Genomic DNA, 17,866 nt, shown 5'->3' on the forward strand with positions numbered 1-17,866 from the left:
AGAGGAGGCTCAGCTCTGGGGGGCACATCCCAGGCCTGCAGAAGTGCCAGGCCCCAATTCCCCCTGCGGTGCCTCAGCATATGCAGGGCCACTGGCCAGGGAGGTGCCTGGGTCCCAGCAAGGCCAGCCTGCTGCACAGTGTCCCCTGCATGCTGCCACACAGTACCCCCAGAAACAGCTTGTCCTGATCCAAACATCCCTTTTATTCCAGTAGCAGTGGCTGTGGCCAAAAGGGAAGGAGGCACACGGTAGTGCAGGCACTTGGTGATGCAGTGTATAGCAGGATTGGGCCCAGCCCAGCCTGGCCACAGGGGCACTACCTGAGCTGTCACCTGCACCCAGAGGGACAGGCCAGCAGTGCCACTACACATCTGTGGCTGGGCCCCACTCGTAGCCTTCATCCTGGTCTGAGTCATCCCTGGCTCGTGTGAACCTCCTCCTCACCGCCTCGTGCTCGTATTCCCTGGGGGACAGAAGGGTGGTGATGGCTCTGTGTGACAGGGACTGCCCTTCCGGGACCGTCCCCATCGCTGGGCGGCTGCCACCCCCACCCCGGGGCACAGGGTACCTGATGCTGTCATAGCGCCGGCCCTGCTGTGGCTGTTCGGGCACCTGGGGAAGAGCAGGTGGGGGGGTCAGGGCAGGAGCCCCAGAGCTGGGCACAGACACACAGCTGGACGCTGCAGCAGCCAGAGGTGACACCCTGCCTGTGCCACAAGGACGGGAATTCCACCCCAGAGCCAGGCACTGTGCCACCCTCTTCTGCCCCCCCAGGTCCTTGTACCAGTCTGGGGGAACCCACCTGTTCCCTTCGGCTGTGGCTTGGGGCCAGCTGTGCTTGCTCAGAGGAGTCCAGGCCATGGCTCGGGGCCAGCTGGGCTGGCTCAGAGGAACGGGCCAGCCCGGGCTGGTCATAGGCATCCTCTGCCTCGCCGTCAGTGTAGGCGCCCGCCTCCCCATCTGTGTCGTCGTAGTCACTGTTGGCATGGCTGTCACACGTCAGGTAGCCTGACGCCACCGTGCTTGGTGGGTTCAGCAGGTCCAGACTGTCCTCAGGTGCTACATCTGCCTGGGGGGGGGATGACAGAGATGTGGGACTCAAGCTGTGCGGGGCCATGCGCAGCCCCATCACCTGCCTGGCTGCAGCCCCAGGAGGCCAAGCCTCACCCCAGAGAGCCTGTGCCTGTACCTGCTCTGCTGTTGTCCAGACAGGCTGGCTTTGCTGTGTCCTTACGATGTCCTGGATCTGCTCGTACCAGGCATTGCCGCTGCCACTGAGGCTGATGGTGGCCGTGAAGAGGTGGCTGCAATATTTCTTCATCTTGTTGGCCTGGGCATAGAGGCGCCGGGAGCTCTTCCTGGAGTCGGGTGCCAGCCACTGCCGCATGGCCTTGATGCCCTGCCGGCTCTCGGGCTCGCAGAACACCACCACTGGGTAGTACTGCACGTAATTGAGGCGCTCCACAGCCGAGGGTGTGATGTCCAGCAAGGCGTGCTTGTTCTGGGGCAGGGCACAGCCATCAGCCCTGCTGGGAGCAGGGGTGGGGGCCATGGGCTTTCCACAGGCCCCAGCTGGCTCCAAGGACATGTGAGTCTCACCTTTTCTGCAATCTGCCGCACTGAGTCCAGCTTGATGACCTTGGACGATGCCCCTTCGCGGGGCACACTCGCTGCAGGACACAGAGATGGGGCGTGAGAGGGGCTGCACCTCTGATAGCCCCAGGCTGGGCATGGTCATGCCCAGCCCCAGGGTCGTGTCCCTCAGGGAGAGGAGGGGAGAGGGCGAATGAGCCCAGGCAGGTGTTGGGGTGTCATAGGGAGGGAGCCAAAGGTAAAGAACTCTCATGGGGTCTGGCTGCTGGATGTCATTTTCTCCTCAGTGTGGGGGCACTTACGGGCAATTTCAAACAGCTCGGGCAACTCCCTGCTCAGCTTCTGCACAGCAATGTCTGCGATGGGGCCCAGGATCACCACTGGCCGCTTGAAGCTGGCTGTGGGAGGACAGAGGTGCTCGGGGTGGGTGGGGGCAAGGGCAGAGCTCCCAGCACCCGAGCACCCAGCCCCACTCCTCGCAGTGCCCACAGGCCTGCGACTCGCCCTGCTCCTCACAGGAGAGGGGGGCCCATCAGCATCAGCAGGGCAGCCCCAGGACCAACATCCCCAAGGTGGCTCAGGCTGTCCTGGTGCCCACCTTCCTTCAGGACCACCCTCTCATATGGTGGGTAGTGCCCCTGCTTTGTGAGGGCAGACAGGTCCTCCCGGCTCTTCCGCAGCATCTTCTTGGCTCCCCGCAAGCCCCGCAGCTTCCAAAACTCAGCCCTTGCCCCAGAGGGGTTGGCGCCAGACGTGGCTTTCAGCACTGACTCCAGGCTGGCGATCTGTTCGGCCCTGGGAGAGGAGAGGGCTCAGGACCTGCAGCCTCTGGGTTTGAGGAGCAGGTCAGGAGAAGCTGGCACCCCCGCTCAGCGGCACAGCCAGGTGAGGCTGTGGTAGACTTCTCTCTCTGGGACATTGGACAACTTGACCATCAGCTGCCCCACCACCCCCAAGGAGGGAATTCACCAGCTCACGCTTCACACCACTGCCCCACCAGCCCTTGCCCTGCCTCTCACTGAGCCCACTATCCATGTCCCCAGCTCCCTTGGGAGCCTTCCCTGGCTCTGCTTGTCTAGGGGCTGTTCCTGGCTCCATCCCTACCTGCTCCGGTTGGGGATGATGCCCTTTTCCTGCTCCTGCAGATCCCTGCCCATGCGCACAGCCAGCCAGCTCCCCAGCCTGCCCCGGTACATGGTGTCCAGCACGTGGAACACGTCCCCACGGACAAAGCTGAGCCCTGATGGCGTATCCTTCTCAAAGTCAAAGTGTGTCCGGATGTAGAATGAGTCACCCACGTTGGATGAGATCATCTTCCTGTAAACTGGAGCCCAAGGCAAGATGGACCATCAGGGGAAGAGGTGGCTGAGGAAGAAGATACTGGAGAAATTTGGGAAGGCACCAGGCTGGCTGGGACGCTCCACAGTAGCCCTCGCTGCTAAGGAGGGTTTGGAGACACCTTTTCCTCCCATGGCATTCTCAGGCATGCTGGGGACAGTAGGGTCTGACTCCCCAGTACACAGTGGCTTCTCCAGGCTGAGCCATGGTTCCAGAAAGCCCCTGTGCTCCAGGAAGCCAAGGCACAAACAGGGCCAGGATGGTCTCGTCCCCACCCATCAACTTCATCAGGAGGAAGAGGAGGGAGAAAGAAGGACCACCCTGCAGGGGCAGGAAGGGCCATGGCAAGCCCAGGTCTGATGCTCGCCCAGAAGAGACAGAGGATGGAGAGGCACAAGCCCAGGATGAGCCTGGTCACCACTCACTGTCCTGCTTGCTCTGGATCCACAGCGTGACCTCCTCGCCTGGGGGCAGGGCCATGAGATATTCCACAGCCTCCTCACGGGTCAGGTTCTGGAAACTGGTGTCATTCACCTGCCACAGAAAAGCACTTGGACATGGTCCTGCCAGCAGAACAGAGGGCATAGGCACCAGCAGGGGACCCAGGGACATCAGTGCCCAGGGCAGAGTGGGAGAGGGAACTGGTCCCTGTCACCTTGGAGGTGATACCCTGGGGAGATATTGGACCCAAAAGGGCTGGGGCCCGTCCAGGTGCAGCAGCATATGGAGCATTTTCAGCCCCGGGTACCTGCAGGATCTGGTCACCTTCCTGGACGCCCTGGCTGTCACCCAGGCTCCCCTCCTGCACGCTCGACACGAAGATGCCCACATCATTCCCACCCGTCAGCCGCAGCCCCACACTCTTGGCCTTCACAAACTGCACGACCCTGGAGTTGGTGCTGTACCTGCCACGGGGAAGTACAGTCAGCCCAGTGGTGACATGCAAGGACAGGACGGGGAGGCACTGACCCTGTGACCCCAACCCTGTGCCGCAGCAGCTCCACATGTCCCCCAGCCATTCCCCCTTGCCTCTTGCAGACATACCCATCCTTGTGGGCAGCTCGGGCAGTGGGGCTGGTGTGGGGGCTGTGGCCATCCCCCTCCATGGCTTCCAGAAGGTCTGCAGGAAGGAGAGCTGATGCAGGAGCAGCAGTGGCTGTGCTGAGGCACAGGGAGCCCTGGCACAGCTCTGCCGGGGCTTTGGGCAGTGGAGATGCACAGGAGCCTGGAGCCCTCTCAGTGCCCAGTCCACTCACCCGGGCCCCGCGCATCGGCTACAGTCACCTCAGCCACAGGCTCCCTGTTTGATCGTCTCCTCTCCCTGGAACAAGAGTGAGCAGGATTTAGGCAGGGCACAGGCAGGCAGTGTCAAATGGGCAGTGGAGACAGCAGAGCAAGCTGGGAATGGCAGTACCACCTCCAGGGACATTGGCTTAGGAATGGAGAACCAGCATCCCCAGACAGGTGGAGAACACAGCATGATCTGCCACGGGACAGAGGGGCTCATGGGGACAGTGAGGGCCTTACGGTGGTGAATTTGTCCTGGCAGCAGCTGGAGGTCGTGGGGAGGTCTCTGGAGATGGCGGATGGGACAGCTCAGAGTCAATGTCTGAGATATCTGCAGCAGCAGGAGGGGAGATGCATCAGTGACCATGCAGTCCTTGTGCTGTGTATTTGGCCCTGGCCCCGCCATCATGTCTCCTCACCGTCCATCCGGGAGCTGTCGCTCTGGCTGTCGACGTCAGGGATGTTAACCAGGAACTGCCGGTGGTCCCGGAGGATGAGCAGGGTCAGGATCCCCTCTGTCCGCTCGATGAGCTGCTGAGTTTCAGCCAAGGACATGTCCTGGCTGGCTACCCCATTGATCTGGAGGGGCAGAGTGGGAGTCCTCAGGGCACCTGCTCCTGGGAAAGCCACCCCCAGGAACACCCCACTGGGATGGGATGCTCTGACTGCCATCTTCCTGGTCCCTTCCCAGCCCCTCCAGCCCAGCCCCAGCTCCCACAGCTTCACCTATTCTGTGTCTCTGTTCCTGACTGCCTCCCCGTGTGACCTTATTCTGTGCAGAGGAAACATTAGTGTGGCTTGTTCCACCTGCCTGGGGCCCTGCCCAGAGGCAGGAGCTGCATGGACCCCTCAGACACCTGAAGCTCAGTTTTCCTTTGCCCTGGGCCCAGCCCTGTCCTTCCGTGCCCTGGCCTGGTGCCGGGGAGTCAGGCCCCAAGTCAGGCCCCCAAGATCAGGGGCTGGGATCTCCCTGAGTGGTAGCAGCTTTTCCCAACAGACTGTGGGACGTAATCCCTTCTGTTTGCCCCAGAGTCACCTTGGCACCAGTTCCCAGCAGCCACAGGTCTGCCTGGACCAGGTGTGCAAACAAAGGGTCTCCCTCCCTCTATTTTCTCCTCCCCAAATACTTCAAGCATCATTTTACCTGACAAACACCTCTGTGACTGTCATCCAGTAGGGACACAGACACACAGAAGGGGACCACACACCGTGGGGACAGTGGGGTGGACACGACCCCACTGTACCAGCAGGACGTGCCACCAGCCCTGGCAACACAGGGAGCTGGGCCCTGGGAGCCCCTGTGGGGTCCCTGGGACAGCCAGGGGGGCTGGGGCAGGGAGTGGGCACCAGACAGAACTGCCTCCAGCACAGCCATGGCTGGCCCCTGCAGTGACACTAGCCAGGGATGAGCCCTCCAAAGAGGGGCAGATGAGACCCCCAGTGAGTGCCGTGCAGCCCAGGGCCCCCATACCTTCAGGATGAGGTCTCCCTCCTGCAAGGAGCTGCCCTTGGCCGCCAGCCCGCTCTCCACTATGTGCTTGATGAAGAGCTGACTCCCCAGCTTCAGGCCATACTCTGCACCAGAGAGAGCCGTGATGGTGGCAGAGTCAGGCAGATGCAGGACCCCCTCAAGGTCCCTCCTCGGCACCATCCCCACAAGCCCCAGCTCCCCTTGGGGTACTGGCAAGCCCCAAAGCTGAGCTCTGTAGCCCCTGGCTGAGGGCAGGAGGTTTAGTGCACCCAGCATGGCATGCCCTGTCCCCTTGCTGCAGCCAGGCCCTGGCACCCACCCAGCCATCGCCTCCTCCCTGGCGGAAGGCATGGACAAAAATCAGGCAACAAGACCCAGGGACAGCAGGAGCAGGAGGGCCTCACCTTCACTCTGCTTCTGCTTCACCAGTACCGATGTGATGGGCTTCATTGGCACATCCTGGTGTGGCAGCCGTTTGAAGCCCGACACCAGGGCCAGCCCGTTGGTGTCCCCGTCCTGGCCAAAGGCATTAGCAGAGCAATGTTGGCCATGGCGTCTCCGATCCGAGCCACTCTGCACCCAGTGGCTGCTGTCCTGGCTTCGCCTCCGGCTTCGTGGCACCAGCTTATGATGGCGACGGTCATCGTGGTGGTGACCAGAGCTCCTCTCGCTGGATGAGTCCCCATCGTAGCCCTGACTGTGGTCCAGGTCATCCCGGGAGCGGTGCAGCCTGTAGTCATCGTCTGAGTCGTAGTGCCGGGGCACAGTGGGGGACCCAGGGCTGCCCTTGCTCACAGGGATGTGAACCTTCTTCCGTCTTTTCAGTGTCTGCAGGTGCAAAGTGAGTAGGAGAGGATGGTGGGTACAGCTGTCTCTGCCAGGAGATGTCCCTGCAGCAATTCTCAAGCCCCAAACCCTGGGTGTGTGGGACAGGGGAGCTGGGATGGGGACAGGCACAGCGTGGGCATGACGCCAGCCCCCATCCCACCACAGAGCACACTCACGATGTTGGCAATCTTGCCACAGGTTTTAAGTGTCTGGATAGCAAAGGAGGATGGGACATTCTCCATGGAAAGGCCATTCACCATCACGATGTGATCCTTCCTCCTGGGAGGGAAAATGAAGCTGTGACTCTGCCCCAGGCACAGCTCCCAGCCCAGGGAGGTTGTGGGGTAGCAAGTGTACCCCAAGAGATCCCATTCCAGCCAGGCAGGGCAACAGTGGTGCTGGCCCTGTCCCAGCAGGAGCGATTCTCCATCCTTCCCACCCTCGCTGGCAGCAAGCACCCCATATGGCCCCACGTCCCCGTGCACTCACTGGAGCTGACCCATCGCTGGTCCCCCAGACACCACATCTGAAACAAACACCGCTGTGTCCCCGGTTGTCCTGTTGGGATGGTCACGGCCTCCAGAGACAGCAAAGCCAAAGCCCCGGTGAGGGTCCTAGTGGGCGTGGGCAGAAGGGGGGTCAGGTAGAGTTGACCCCACAGACCCAGTCCCTTCCCAGGGCCACCCCAGGCCACACTCACCTTGCTCAGTGTCACCGTGTGCTGCTCCCAGATCACCATCTCCTCCATGGTGGGCACCCACCAGCACAAGCTGGGGAGAGCAGCAGTGGCAGCCGGACAGCTGGGGGGCTCTGACCGGCTCCGGCTCCTCTTTACAGCTGCTGGCCCCTTCCTCAATCCAACATCAGGCTGCAACAAAGAGCAGCAGCAAAGCTGAGCCATAAGGGACTGTGAGGCTGCAGGGGACAGAGCCCCACAGTGCCAGGACACCAGGACTGGCAGCTATGTCACACCCCAGCTAACCCTGCATGGCTCCGAACCCAGAGCTGCCTCTGTACACCATGAAATCACCCCCCTGGGGGTCCATCTCCATCCCCTCAGACATGCATCCATGGAAGGGGAGGTTTTACGCAGGGCAAGGACAGGACTCATCTCCATGGCTGGGACCCACTGTCTATGCCATCCTCGTGGTCTTACTCCCCTCCAGCAGACCTTGGGCTGCTGCTTTGGATGGTGTTTCAGTGCCTGTCCACCCACCCTGGGCTCCAGCAGCTCTGCCTGCTGGTTTGGCAGCACCACTGCCCCAGTTTCACCATTTGGTTTCCCTGGACAGACGAGCCTGACTGACAGAATAACATCCCTTTGAGGCTGAAACTCCTGGGATGGGCCCAGGGATCTCCACCAGCCCCTGGCTCCCTGGAGGGAATGTTGGCATGAACCCAGAGAGACATGGGTTCCCATGTGGGTGGGAGACAGCAGGACCAGAGCCTCCCACCAGTTCCCATGGGGTGGGACAGGGAGAGGCCACTTTGATCAGGGCCTCACAGAATCACAGAATCATCAAGGTAGGAAGAGGCCTTCAAGATCATCAAATCAAACTGTCACCGCTACACCACCATAATCACCCCTAAACCATGTCCCCAAGTGCCACATCCAGATGCCTCTTGAATGCTTCCAGGGATGGTGACTCCAGAACCTCCCTGGGCAATTTATTCCATTGCCTGACCACTCTTTCAGTGAAAAAAATTATCTAGTATCTAATCTGAACCTCTGTTGGTGCAACTTGAGGCTATTTCCTCTGGTCCTGTCACTTGGCAGAAGAGGCTGATCCCCACCTTACTACAATCTCCTTTCGGGAGCTGTAGAGAGCAATGAGGTTCCCTGAGCATCCTCGTCTCCGAACGGAACACCCCCAGTTCCCACGGCACCACACGGCCCATGGTGTCCGAGGGCTCTGGAGTGGCGGTGCCAGGGCTGTGCTCACTCCTAACAGCCCCCCAGTACAGCTCAGCCCCCCTCAAGCTCAGCCAGGGATCCCCACATTGGTGCCACAGGCAGCTCAAAACCTCCACAACCCCTTTGGGAATTGGCCATGGGGTAGCTTTGGTGGGACCTGGAGGCCTCAGAGACACCCTGTGGGCAATGCCCGGGTGATGCTACAACAGGGATCTGGCAGTGGGCAACCAGCCCTGGGCAAGCGCGGCAGCTCAGCCCTAGCACAAGGACATCCCACGGGCAGCCCCGGCTGGAGCTGTGCCGAGGCAGATAGCTGAGCCCCCAAAACGAGACCTGGCTGAGCCCCTGAAATGACACCTGGCTCACTGCAGCCCCGGGGAGGGCCAGGGGAGGCCTGGGGTAATCATTCACCCGATGGGCGGGCTGCAGCCACGGGTGTGGAGGGCAGAGTCCCCTCTGTGTCACCAGCTGCCGAAACCAGCCCGAGTGCCTCCCTGCCACCCAGGGACACGTGGGATCGGGGGTAGCTGGGGGCTGAGCACGACCCCAGTGTGGCAGCACCCACTGTCCTGTACCAGCACTAGGAAAGCTGATAATAAACAGGAACTCCCAGTGTGGCATTGGGGTGGTTTCAGCTGTGTCGCCAGTGTTGTTCATGCTCCCTGGACACCCGCAGGTGACATGGTGTGAGCTATAGGTCCAAGAGACACCAACCTGGAGCAGCCAGATCATCCCCCTCCCCCGGGTGGTGACATCTGCTGTGCCAGAGCCACCCCTGATGCCACCCAACACAGCCTCTCGCTGTCTCCAGCAGGGTCCCACTACTGTCCCATCAGCGGGGTGCCACACACTGGCCACAAACCTGCATTCCACTGCTGCCCATTGCATGGGGACGGCAGCAGCTCCCATGTCGCCAGTGGCACAGGCAGTGCACCCACGGTGCCACCAAGCCCTGTCCCTGTCCCCAGTCTCCCCCCAAGACCTGGCGTAGGGCCTGCACCAGCCAAAGGCCAAGGCTGGCAGCAGGAGGAGCCGGCTCAGCCGGTTTCCGACAGAAACCAGCCCGCACCTGGAATGGCCCCGCAGGGAGAGGCAGTATCTGGGCAGAGCTGACCATACCTCAGCCCGACACACCCAGCACCGGGCACGGGAAGCACTGGGAGCCCCACACCGCTCCTCACAGGTACCGTGGCAGCACCTCCCAGGGGTTTTAAAGCCAAACAAAGCCGAGCTGTGCTCGGGCAGCTCATCCCACTGCCAGGTCCCCAGTTCGGGGCTGTGCCTGGCCCTGAGTGACGCCACCAACAATGCCCGCCATGGGGACAGCAACGAGTCGGGGGATGGGACACACTGTCCACCTCAGCCGTGCACACAGCCAACCCCACCACCCATAATGTTTCCCAACCCCTCCTCCCCTGATAGGGGTCCTCATCCTGAGAACCTCAAAGCCTTCCTGGGATCAGCGAGGTCCCTGCTCTCAGCCAGTGCTGCAAAACCACTCGTCGCTTATCTGGTCCTGACCATGCAGCACCGAGGTCCCGGATCCCTCCAGAGGCTGCTCTATCCCAAACCCACCCAAAGAGCAATGGGCTGATCCCGACCCCCTGCTCTGGGAAAAAGTCTCTGGAAGGGCTGCTCCGGACCGAGTGTAAATCAGCAGCAGAGAGGCACGTCCTCCAGCCGTGGGGCGTGCAGCTGTGATCCTCCACGGTATGTCCCTACTATGGAGCAGAGCTCCAGGAGGGTCAGTGGGTCCTGAAGCCACCCAGAGAGAGACAAAGCGTGGCCGGTTCCCCAGCTGACAGCACGACTGAAAGCCAGAAAGCACGGCCGACAGATCCCGGGGGACAGAGTTAGGCACTCACCGAGCCTGGGATCCGACCAGGAAGGAGCTGAGCTCCCGGGCTGGTGGCAGTGGTGTCACTCCAGGGTGCCTTGCGTAACCCTTTGTAGCCCAGACTCTGCCTGCAGCGGGGAAGGAGCAGGAAGGGGGTCCCGGGGCAGCTTGCCGGGCACAGCAGGTCTCCCGGAGGGCTGTCCCTGGTGTCCTCCACCGTGATGGTGGCTCAGCCACCTACACTCACCGCCCTCCCAGCGCTGCACCGGGACAGGCTCACAGGATGCCGGTGGTGGCGGTGCCTGGAGATAGGGGTTCCTCCCCCTCAAAACCCCTGCCCTGTCCAGGCAAGCAGTGGGACTTTGCCCCAGACTCCCAAACCCTCCCAGCGTCACCCATTGCCCCAAGAAGGGACAGACACGGGGGCCAGCCTGAGGATCCCTGTGATGGCTGGGGAGGCTGGTGATGGCTGCTGTCCCCTCTCCTCCCCTTCCCTTGCCCCTGTCCGCACCTGGGGACCAGCCCCCCGTCATGCCTCGTCCTGCGGGGCCGCTTTCCCGCGGTGACAGCGATCAGGTCCACGCCGCGGGTCTCCGCCTCCTGCCGGGGCCGGTACCGCTCCCAGCCCAGCGCCGAGGCGGCGTGGGGGGACCAGTTCCTGCGGAAGCCCCTGGCCCGCAACCGCCACCCCGGAGCCGGGGCCATGCCGCCGCCCGCCCCTCCGCTCTCTCCTCGGCACCGGCTGCTCCAGGCCGAGCCCCACGGAGAGCCTGGAGCAGCTCCCGCCGCTCCCCAGGACCAGCCGCAGTCGGGAGCCCCTCTGGCGGGGGCCGGCGCCGCCGAGCAGCCTCATTAGTGCCGGTGGCTCCAGCGCTGCCTCCTAGCCGGGGCTACCCGTCCGGGACATGCGTGGCCCCGGGGCCCGGAGAACCGGCGGGGCCGGCCCGGGCTGACCCGCGCCCCGGGGCTGACCCGGGCCTGGGCCGGGCGGCGCCACTAGGTGGTGCCGCGGGGCCGGGAGGAGCCGGGCCCCGGCCCAGGCCGGGAACCGGCGGCGCTAAACGGCGCAGGGGCCAGGGAACGTGTCCGGGTCCCGGTGCACGGCAGGCCCGGTCTAGCCCAGCGGATTGTGTGGCTACCGGGAGCTCCCGGAGACGGGAGGGGTGGGGGGGGGGTGGTAGGCGGCTCCCGGCACCAGGAAGGCCCATGGAGGGCCCCGGTCCAGCGGGGGCAGCGCCGCAGGAACCGAGCCGCACCGGGCCGGGGGCGCGACATCTGCCGCGGAGAGCTGGCCACGCCCCCGCCGGAGCCAGAGCCCCGCCCCTCCGCCGGAGCCCCGCCCCCACCGTCACGGCCACCTGCAGGCCGCGCCCCCGCTGCCATGGCGACCGGCAGACTCCCCGCCCCCGGAGCCCCACCTCCACTGCCATAGCAACTCCGGGCAGGCCCCGCCCCGAGGAGCCCCGCCCCGCTGCCATGGTGACCGCAGGCCTCGCCCCCCGGCCCTGTGGTGTTTCCCCCTCCACCGGGGGTGTCGTGGCCGCCGCACCGTGAGGGAGCGGCGGGAGTTTCTGCGGCCTCCCTTATTCCCCACTCCGTCGAATCCCACAGCCCGCCGGTTATCGCGACAGCCCTCCACCGCATCGCAATTAACCCCGGCGGAAGAGCCCCGCTGTGCTTCCGGCACTGGTCGGGGCGTGTCTGGCCGCGGCGCCACCCGCGTTCTATGGTCCGCGGCGCTCCCAGGGTCCCCCGCGCCGCGGCCGGTACCCGGGAGGAGCGCGGCGGCGGGCGCTGGCCTGTCCGGGGCCTGTCTTGCCCTGGGGCTGCGCCTGCCCGCGGCCGCCATGGAGCTGGAGGTGCCTGAGGAGGCGGAGGGCTCGGCCGCGGCGGGTGCCGGTGCCATCACTCCGGAGGCCGGCGTGGGGGGACCGGACGCGTCAGGAGGTAACGCGCCGCGAGCACCGGGGGCTGCCGCTGGCTGTCCCCACCCGGCCGAGCCCCGGCGTGTCCCCGTGTCCCGCCGGCTCGCAGTGGTTCACCCCAGCCGTAACCCCGGCCGGGCCCCCCCGCGGGGCTCTCGGAGTGGTTCGGTCCAGTCTCCCCCCCTCCCCGGAGTGCGCCCCCCCCAGACACCGCGTGGTCCCGTCCAACTGCTGCTTCCCTTCCCCCCTTCTCCCCCGGCCCCGGGATGGTTTCGCCCCCGGCCCGGGACACCGGGGGACACCGGAGATACCGGGGATACCGGGATGGGGCTCCCCCTTCTCTGCCCTCGGGAGTCTCGGAGCTGCGAGGGGCAGGGGCAACCCCCGGACCACCCTGCGGGGCACAGGCTGCCCGTCCCCGAGACTGCTCCCAGCCCCGGAACCGGCCCCGGCTGGGCCTGGAGGGCCGTGTCGGGGCCGTCCTGCCCCGTCCCCTCTCGGGGTTCGCTCTCCGGAGATCACAGGGTCGGGCTGGAGGGGTTGGTCGGAGAGCCGGGCAGACCCTGGCAGCGGGGGCGGGGACTTTGCCGCCGGCCGGGGTCCCTCCCGCCGGAGGGGGCCCGTTTGTCAGGGCCCAGAGCGAGCCCCGGCCCCGCAGCGGCATTAGCAGAAGGTTTGGGGTTTCTGAGTGGCAGGATAGATTCATGGGGCTGTGCCTGTAGACCTGCCCCCGCCTCCGCTGCTGCCTAATTATTTCTAGTTCATTAACAGCCTCAGGATTGCTGGCTGAGCCGTGCTCGTGATGTTCAGCCCCGCTGCTGCCGGGCTGACACGTTCCTCCGCGGGCCCGACGCGGAGCTCCGGGCACCTGCCCGAGTCCGGGGTGGTGTGTGGTGGGTTTGGCTGTGTGATGACAGCGATCTCCGTGTCGTCAGACCTTTAAATGAGCATCATTAGATCTTCTGAGAACCAGCTAATTACAGTGGGAGCCGTGCTCGTTTCGCAGATGTCATCTGCCGCGCCGGGGATGTGGGTGTAGTGTGTAACTTTGGGTAAGGTGCCGAGGTTTAGGCTGAGGGAAGCTGTCCCCAGCCATCCTGCTGTGGTTCCTCAGTGCTGCAAGGAAATGCAGGGGCTGGCAGCCTGCAGCCTGACTTCCCAAGGCTGCTTGCCATGCTCCCACACACCCTTGGACCTCTTTTTGGGAATGTTCTCCCAGCACGAGGAGGGCTGGCTGGTGATGCTGAGGGAGTGAGAGAGAACCTCTTGCTGATCAGAGTCACAGAAGAGTTTGGGCTGGAAGGGACCTTAAAGCCCATCTTGTTCCACCCTTCTGCCCTGGGCAGAGACACCAATGAACAATTAAAATACCATTTGTCCTTCTCATTTCTCAGTCACCTTTCTGGTTTTTGGGGAGGGTAGAGGGTTGTTGCTCAGGACTAGGCGAAGTGTCTATGGAGACTGCTGCTCAGGAAGGGTTTAAGCAGGAAGCATGTATTTTTCTTCTTCCGTGAGCAAGTAAACCTGAGTTTATGAACCTGTAGGCTGTCTTACCTTACGCTGATAGTAAAAAAGATGAAACGGAGCCAGTAATCTCACCGATGCTTTGATTTCTCAAGTCAAGTTGCTTACTCCTCACTTGGGTAGCATCCAAATTGTGTCACTTGGCCTCAGCTGCACTTGCAGCTGGAGCTCCCGGGGGGCTGGGGACAATGTGCACAACAGCAAATGAGTTTTTGCTGGAGAAGAGCAAACCCCGGGAGATGGAGGTGGCCTTTGGTGGGCTGTGGGAAGGCACAGTTGCACCTGCACAGGGTGGGCTGTGCTGTGGGTCTGGGGTTGTCACTGTGCTCTGTGGTCTGAACTGGGTGACAAATCCCCATATCAGCCTGTGTGCCTTCACTGCTGTGTGGAGGTGTTGAAGTGCCCGTGACCCACCTACACGGGTGCTTCGTGCTGCTCCCCTTGTGCTCACTGCTCTGCATGTGCTGCTGATGAAGGATCACCGGCGCAGCTGAAACCTGCTGCCTGGCTCCTGGCTGGAGAGGAGCCATCTGGGTGCTGTGCTCTGCCTGAACAATGTGGCAGGGTTAATCCAGACTGTGGGTCAGGCCAGCATAGACCCTCCCCAAGCCCTCAGTAATTACAGTAAAATTACCAGTTTGTCTGGTACAGGAATAAAACTGCATGGAGAAGGGCTGGAAGGCGGTGAGACCGTGGCAGTAGGTTGACTTAAGGTACAGAGTGTCTGAAGGGAACTTTTGGAAATCTCATGCTTTAAGGGAGGAAACTTCACTTACTGCCAGCAGCAGGGCTGTTCATTCATGAACACACAGGCCCAATTAGTCCCTTCCTGAGACCTTGGCTTCAAAATTTAAAAAGTTTTGTGACCAACTAGTTGAAAAGGGAGTTTTAAGATCTAATAGGTGCAGATACTTGCTGTGCCTTCTCCCTGAATCTGTACCCTCATGCCCTGGGGAGGGACTGCAGGGAGTGTAAGGGGCTGCTCCAGGGTTCCGGTGAGCTCTGGGCAGGAGTAGAGTTGGTGTGGGGAGGTATGGTGCTAGGGGTGACAGGTGAGCACTGGTCTTGTTCAGGCTGGGGTGTCCTCATCCCAGGGATGGTTGGGTAAGCAAATGGCGCATCGCCATTCCTCTAGCCAGGTGCAGTCTGGAGACACAGGATCTGGAAACCTTTTATCCAAGGATGGTCAAGTTATGGGAGAGCTGTTACTACAAAAGAACTGGCACTGTCCAACTGTTGGACAGCAGAACTGGCCTCCACCATCTCCCTTCTAAAGTGGGAATTCTCAGTCTAATGGGGAAGTAAAGTTGACATCGGATTTATTTCCATCGGTCAGGTCTCCTATTACACAGGTTGCAGTCTGCCAATCACTTATGGTCTAGAGCTGGAGCAGAAGCCTCCAATGTGTTCTTCAAGGTTGGATTCTAATGCTTTAGGGAGCTGAAATGATTTAACAAGGATTTACACTCTTGTTGGACAGCTGTCTCTCTGTACCTCAGGCTGAAGGAGCAAAATGAAGATCCCAGCCAGGTGTGCTGTGTGCTGGTGGCACCTGTGTGGCTGTCTCTGAAAAGCACTGGGAGGGCGTTGATTGCGACAGCCCAGGAACGGTATTGCAGCTCGTCCCTCTTAGCAGTGATAACTTTGAAGTGACTTTTGAAGGGTTGCTGAAAGCAATTTTTTCAGTGAGCAGATTAGAGATAAGAGAAGAATTCCACCCTGTGGGGCATAAGCAGTTCAATTCATACCAACGTGATGGAGAGGGGAAATTGAAGAGAGCTTATCAGCTTGAGGAAAAATCAAATGTAAACATCATCCCCAGCATGATTATGGTTCACAGCTTAGTTGGATGTCACATGCCTCTGTGCCGTGAAATGGTGCTGGCGAGGATGATTACAGAGGGAGTCAGCCAGGCAGGAACAGGCAGAAAAACACCCCGTGCCTTGAACTCTTAAAGACCCTGCAGTTACTTCACAGTCAATAAGTCACAGCTCAGCTGCAGGGAAGGAGGAAGGCAATGAAAATAGAATTCAGGCTGCTCTGGCAAATTAATTGTTCTTTAAGATATGAATCAGCTGGAAGCACACAGGGAAGCTGGGATGATGGAGCCTGCGAGCTGGGAAGGGCAGTGTGGACAGCAGGCAGATGTGGGCACTGCCCAAAGGATGCTGAGCCCGCCTGTGTTGGTGTCAGGGCAGGCTGGAGAACAAGTCCCCAAAAACACACAGGACGGGGGATGATTAGTCTCATTTTCATTAACCAGCATTTGGCATTGACCTGTATATAACAGCCCATTCCACCACTGCTGGGGCTGAGGCTGGCAGAGCTGCCACTGCCTCATCCCGCTTGGGAGGCGCATGGGCCTCTCTGGAAGAGCTCCTCAGGGAATGACCTGAGTGGATTCAGTATGAACAGTGTATAATTTGGGAACTGTTATTGAAGTGATTCACTGACATGACCATTATGGGCTCTTGCCAGATGCACAATCTTAATAAATATGGTTTTCCCATATCAGGTGGTTATAGCCTGAAAAGCAGCTGCAGGAATTACAGCACTCTCTTCCTTCATGGACACATCTTTCAGTTAGCACCAGTTGACTCCAGAAACACCCCTGCCATGGCTGTGTGATACCCTGACAAAGACTTGAGAGCCCTTCTCGTCACTTGCTGCTTCAGCTTTGTCAGTGTTTGATTATTCCCATCCATCCTTTTGGGCTGCCAAGGATAGTCCCATGTACCATGATTAGTCTCTAGAGGCCTGGCAGGTGCCTCACTCCTGACATGGATGCGGTACTATGTGCTTGCTGGGACCTACTGGTATGAGATCAGTTCATCTGTGTATATGGGAACTGCAGGTGTTACGTGGGGGTCAGTAACTTGTGACTCAAAAAGCAGAAACCACTGCACCTTTTGCACTGCACTGGGGAATGTCAGAAGTGGAGTGGGAGGGGGAAACGTTTGCTGATCCCGGTGCAAGGAGGGTTGGCTTTGTTTAGGTGGAAGTGAACACTCAATGCTCCCATCTGCAGCATGGGGAGGGAGCTGCTGCCCATGTCGCTAGCAGGAGATGCTCCCTCTGGCATCCTGGCTGCAGGAAAGTAGGAACCAAAGCAGGTCCTGCCTTCCCCAGATGGTGTGATCCCATGGGTGCACCCTCACAGATTTCCCCTGGGTCCCAGGGAAGACAGTGGGGGCAGCAGGTATTGGAGCAGGCTGCCAGTTTTGGGAAACACTCTCTGGTTTAACACAGAGGCCTTGGCACCTCCTTTTTTCCAGGATGCTTATGTTGGGAGAGAAGTGACTCAGAATGTTTGAATCACGGGATCAAAGAATGGTTTGGGTGGGAAGGGACCATCTCACTCCAGTCCTCTGCTATGGGCACGGACACCTTCCACCAGACCAGAGGGTGCTTCAAGCCCCATCCAGATTGGCCTTGAAACTCATAAATAGTGGCAGAACAGCAGGTGCCAGGTGGGGTGCTTCCTTTCCCGTTAAGTCATTCTAAGTCTCTAACCAAGATCTCTAATAGTCCATTTTGATTTGTTTAATAACCCAGTGACAGTGTTGCTGTCCTTCACCCATCTCCCAGGCCTACAAGCTGGGTCACCTCATGAGTGTGCCCAATAACATAATTTTTTAGTCACATCGATTGTCTGATCATGTCTGTGGGGCCAGGCAGAAGCTATTTTTAAGCATTGTGCAGGTGCAAAGCCCTAGTTGTTTGGTGTGGGTTCCCTGTAAGTACTTACTGTTAGATAGATAGACACACCTCTGTGGTATTTCACCTTTTCTAAATCCATGGTGAGTGCAGGAACTCAAAGGAGAAAAGTCCTGTTGTGTTCTGTAGGTCTTTGGCAAAGCAGAATTCCTGGCCAGGCAAGGTCTGGATGTTTGCTGCTGGCTGAGGCTGCCTGTGCAGCCGCTTGTGTTTTCCTCTAATGCTGGGATGAGGACACGCGCCGTGCTGAGCCCCCACTGCCGGCTGTTCCACCACGGGAATGCACTCACAGCCAGGAAAAGACATGAGCGCAGCAGAGAGGGAAATCAAGGCACTGCAAGGGCCTGGAAGCCAAAGGTTGTTCAATGCTGAAATAAAACAAAAGCACAAGAAAGAAGAGGCTCATGTAAAAAACCAAACTTGTGGCCTGT

The 17,866-nt window shown here is 60.5% G+C and overlaps 2 protein-coding genes across 13 annotated transcripts in view; one reads left to right on the top strand and one right to left on the bottom strand.

Annotated features, from left to right (window-relative positions):
- Window positions 1-182: 182 nt before the first annotated feature.
- Window positions 183-11,256, bottom strand: TJP3 (tight junction protein 3). Its single transcript, XM_042023273.1, has 21 exons — window positions 10,781-11,256; window positions 10,298-10,397; window positions 7,218-7,385; window positions 7,007-7,131; window positions 6,694-6,796; window positions 6,094-6,517; window positions 5,690-5,793; window positions 4,638-4,797; window positions 4,459-4,549; window positions 4,188-4,252; window positions 3,976-4,051; window positions 3,680-3,836; window positions 3,357-3,465; window positions 2,698-2,917; window positions 2,192-2,388; window positions 1,896-1,991; window positions 1,600-1,670; window positions 1,190-1,501; window positions 803-1,069; window positions 569-612; window positions 183-463 (listed from the first exon to the last, which is right to left on the bottom strand). The coding sequence occupies exons 1-21, from the start codon at window positions 10,972-10,974 to the stop codon at window positions 364-366; spliced, it is 3,183 nt and encodes a 1,060-aa protein (XP_041879207.1). The 5' UTR covers window positions 10,975-11,256; the 3' UTR covers window positions 183-363.
- Window positions 11,257-11,780: 524 nt separating this feature from the next.
- Window positions 11,781-17,866, top strand: part of PIP5K1C (phosphatidylinositol-4-phosphate 5-kinase type 1 gamma) — a 52,035-nt gene continuing 45,949 nt past the window's right edge. For 4 of the 12 annotated variants that reach the window (XM_042023288.1, XM_042023289.1, XM_042023285.1 and 1 more), the window contains exon 1: window positions 11,783-12,216. In XM_042023288.1, the coding sequence (XP_041879222.1) occupies window positions 12,117-12,216 (100 nt within the window). In that variant the 5' untranslated portion in view covers window positions 11,783-12,116. Of the gene's footprint in view, window positions 12,217-17,866 lie in introns of all 12 variants that reach the window. The other 8 variants (XM_042023278.1, XM_042023280.1, XM_042023281.1 and 5 more) reach the window with 4 other exon arrangements.

Source organism: Corvus kubaryi, unplaced genomic scaffold (genome assembly GCF_017639235.1).
Source record: "Corvus kubaryi isolate FWS band 111438036 unplaced genomic scaffold, C.kubaryi_AGA036_p1.0 37241, whole genome shotgun sequence".
Lineage (NCBI taxonomy): Eukaryota > Metazoa > Chordata > Aves > Passeriformes > Corvidae > Corvus > Corvus kubaryi.

Bases quoted from the DNA above. Each gene is read 5' to 3' on its own strand.
- TJP3 (XM_042023273.1), bottom strand. From the start codon at position 10,974: ATGGCCCCGGCTCCGGGGTGGCGGTTGCGGGCCAGGGGCTTCCGCAGG. The intron at 1,671-1,895 runs GTAAGTGCCCCC...TGTGTCCTGCAG, and splicing joins CGAGCTGTTTGAAATTGCCC to CGAGTGTGCCCCGCGAAGGG. The intron at 613-802 runs GTGGGTTCCCCC...GCTCTTCCCCAG, and splicing joins GCCACAGCCGAAGGGAACAG to GTGCCCGAACAGCCACAGCA.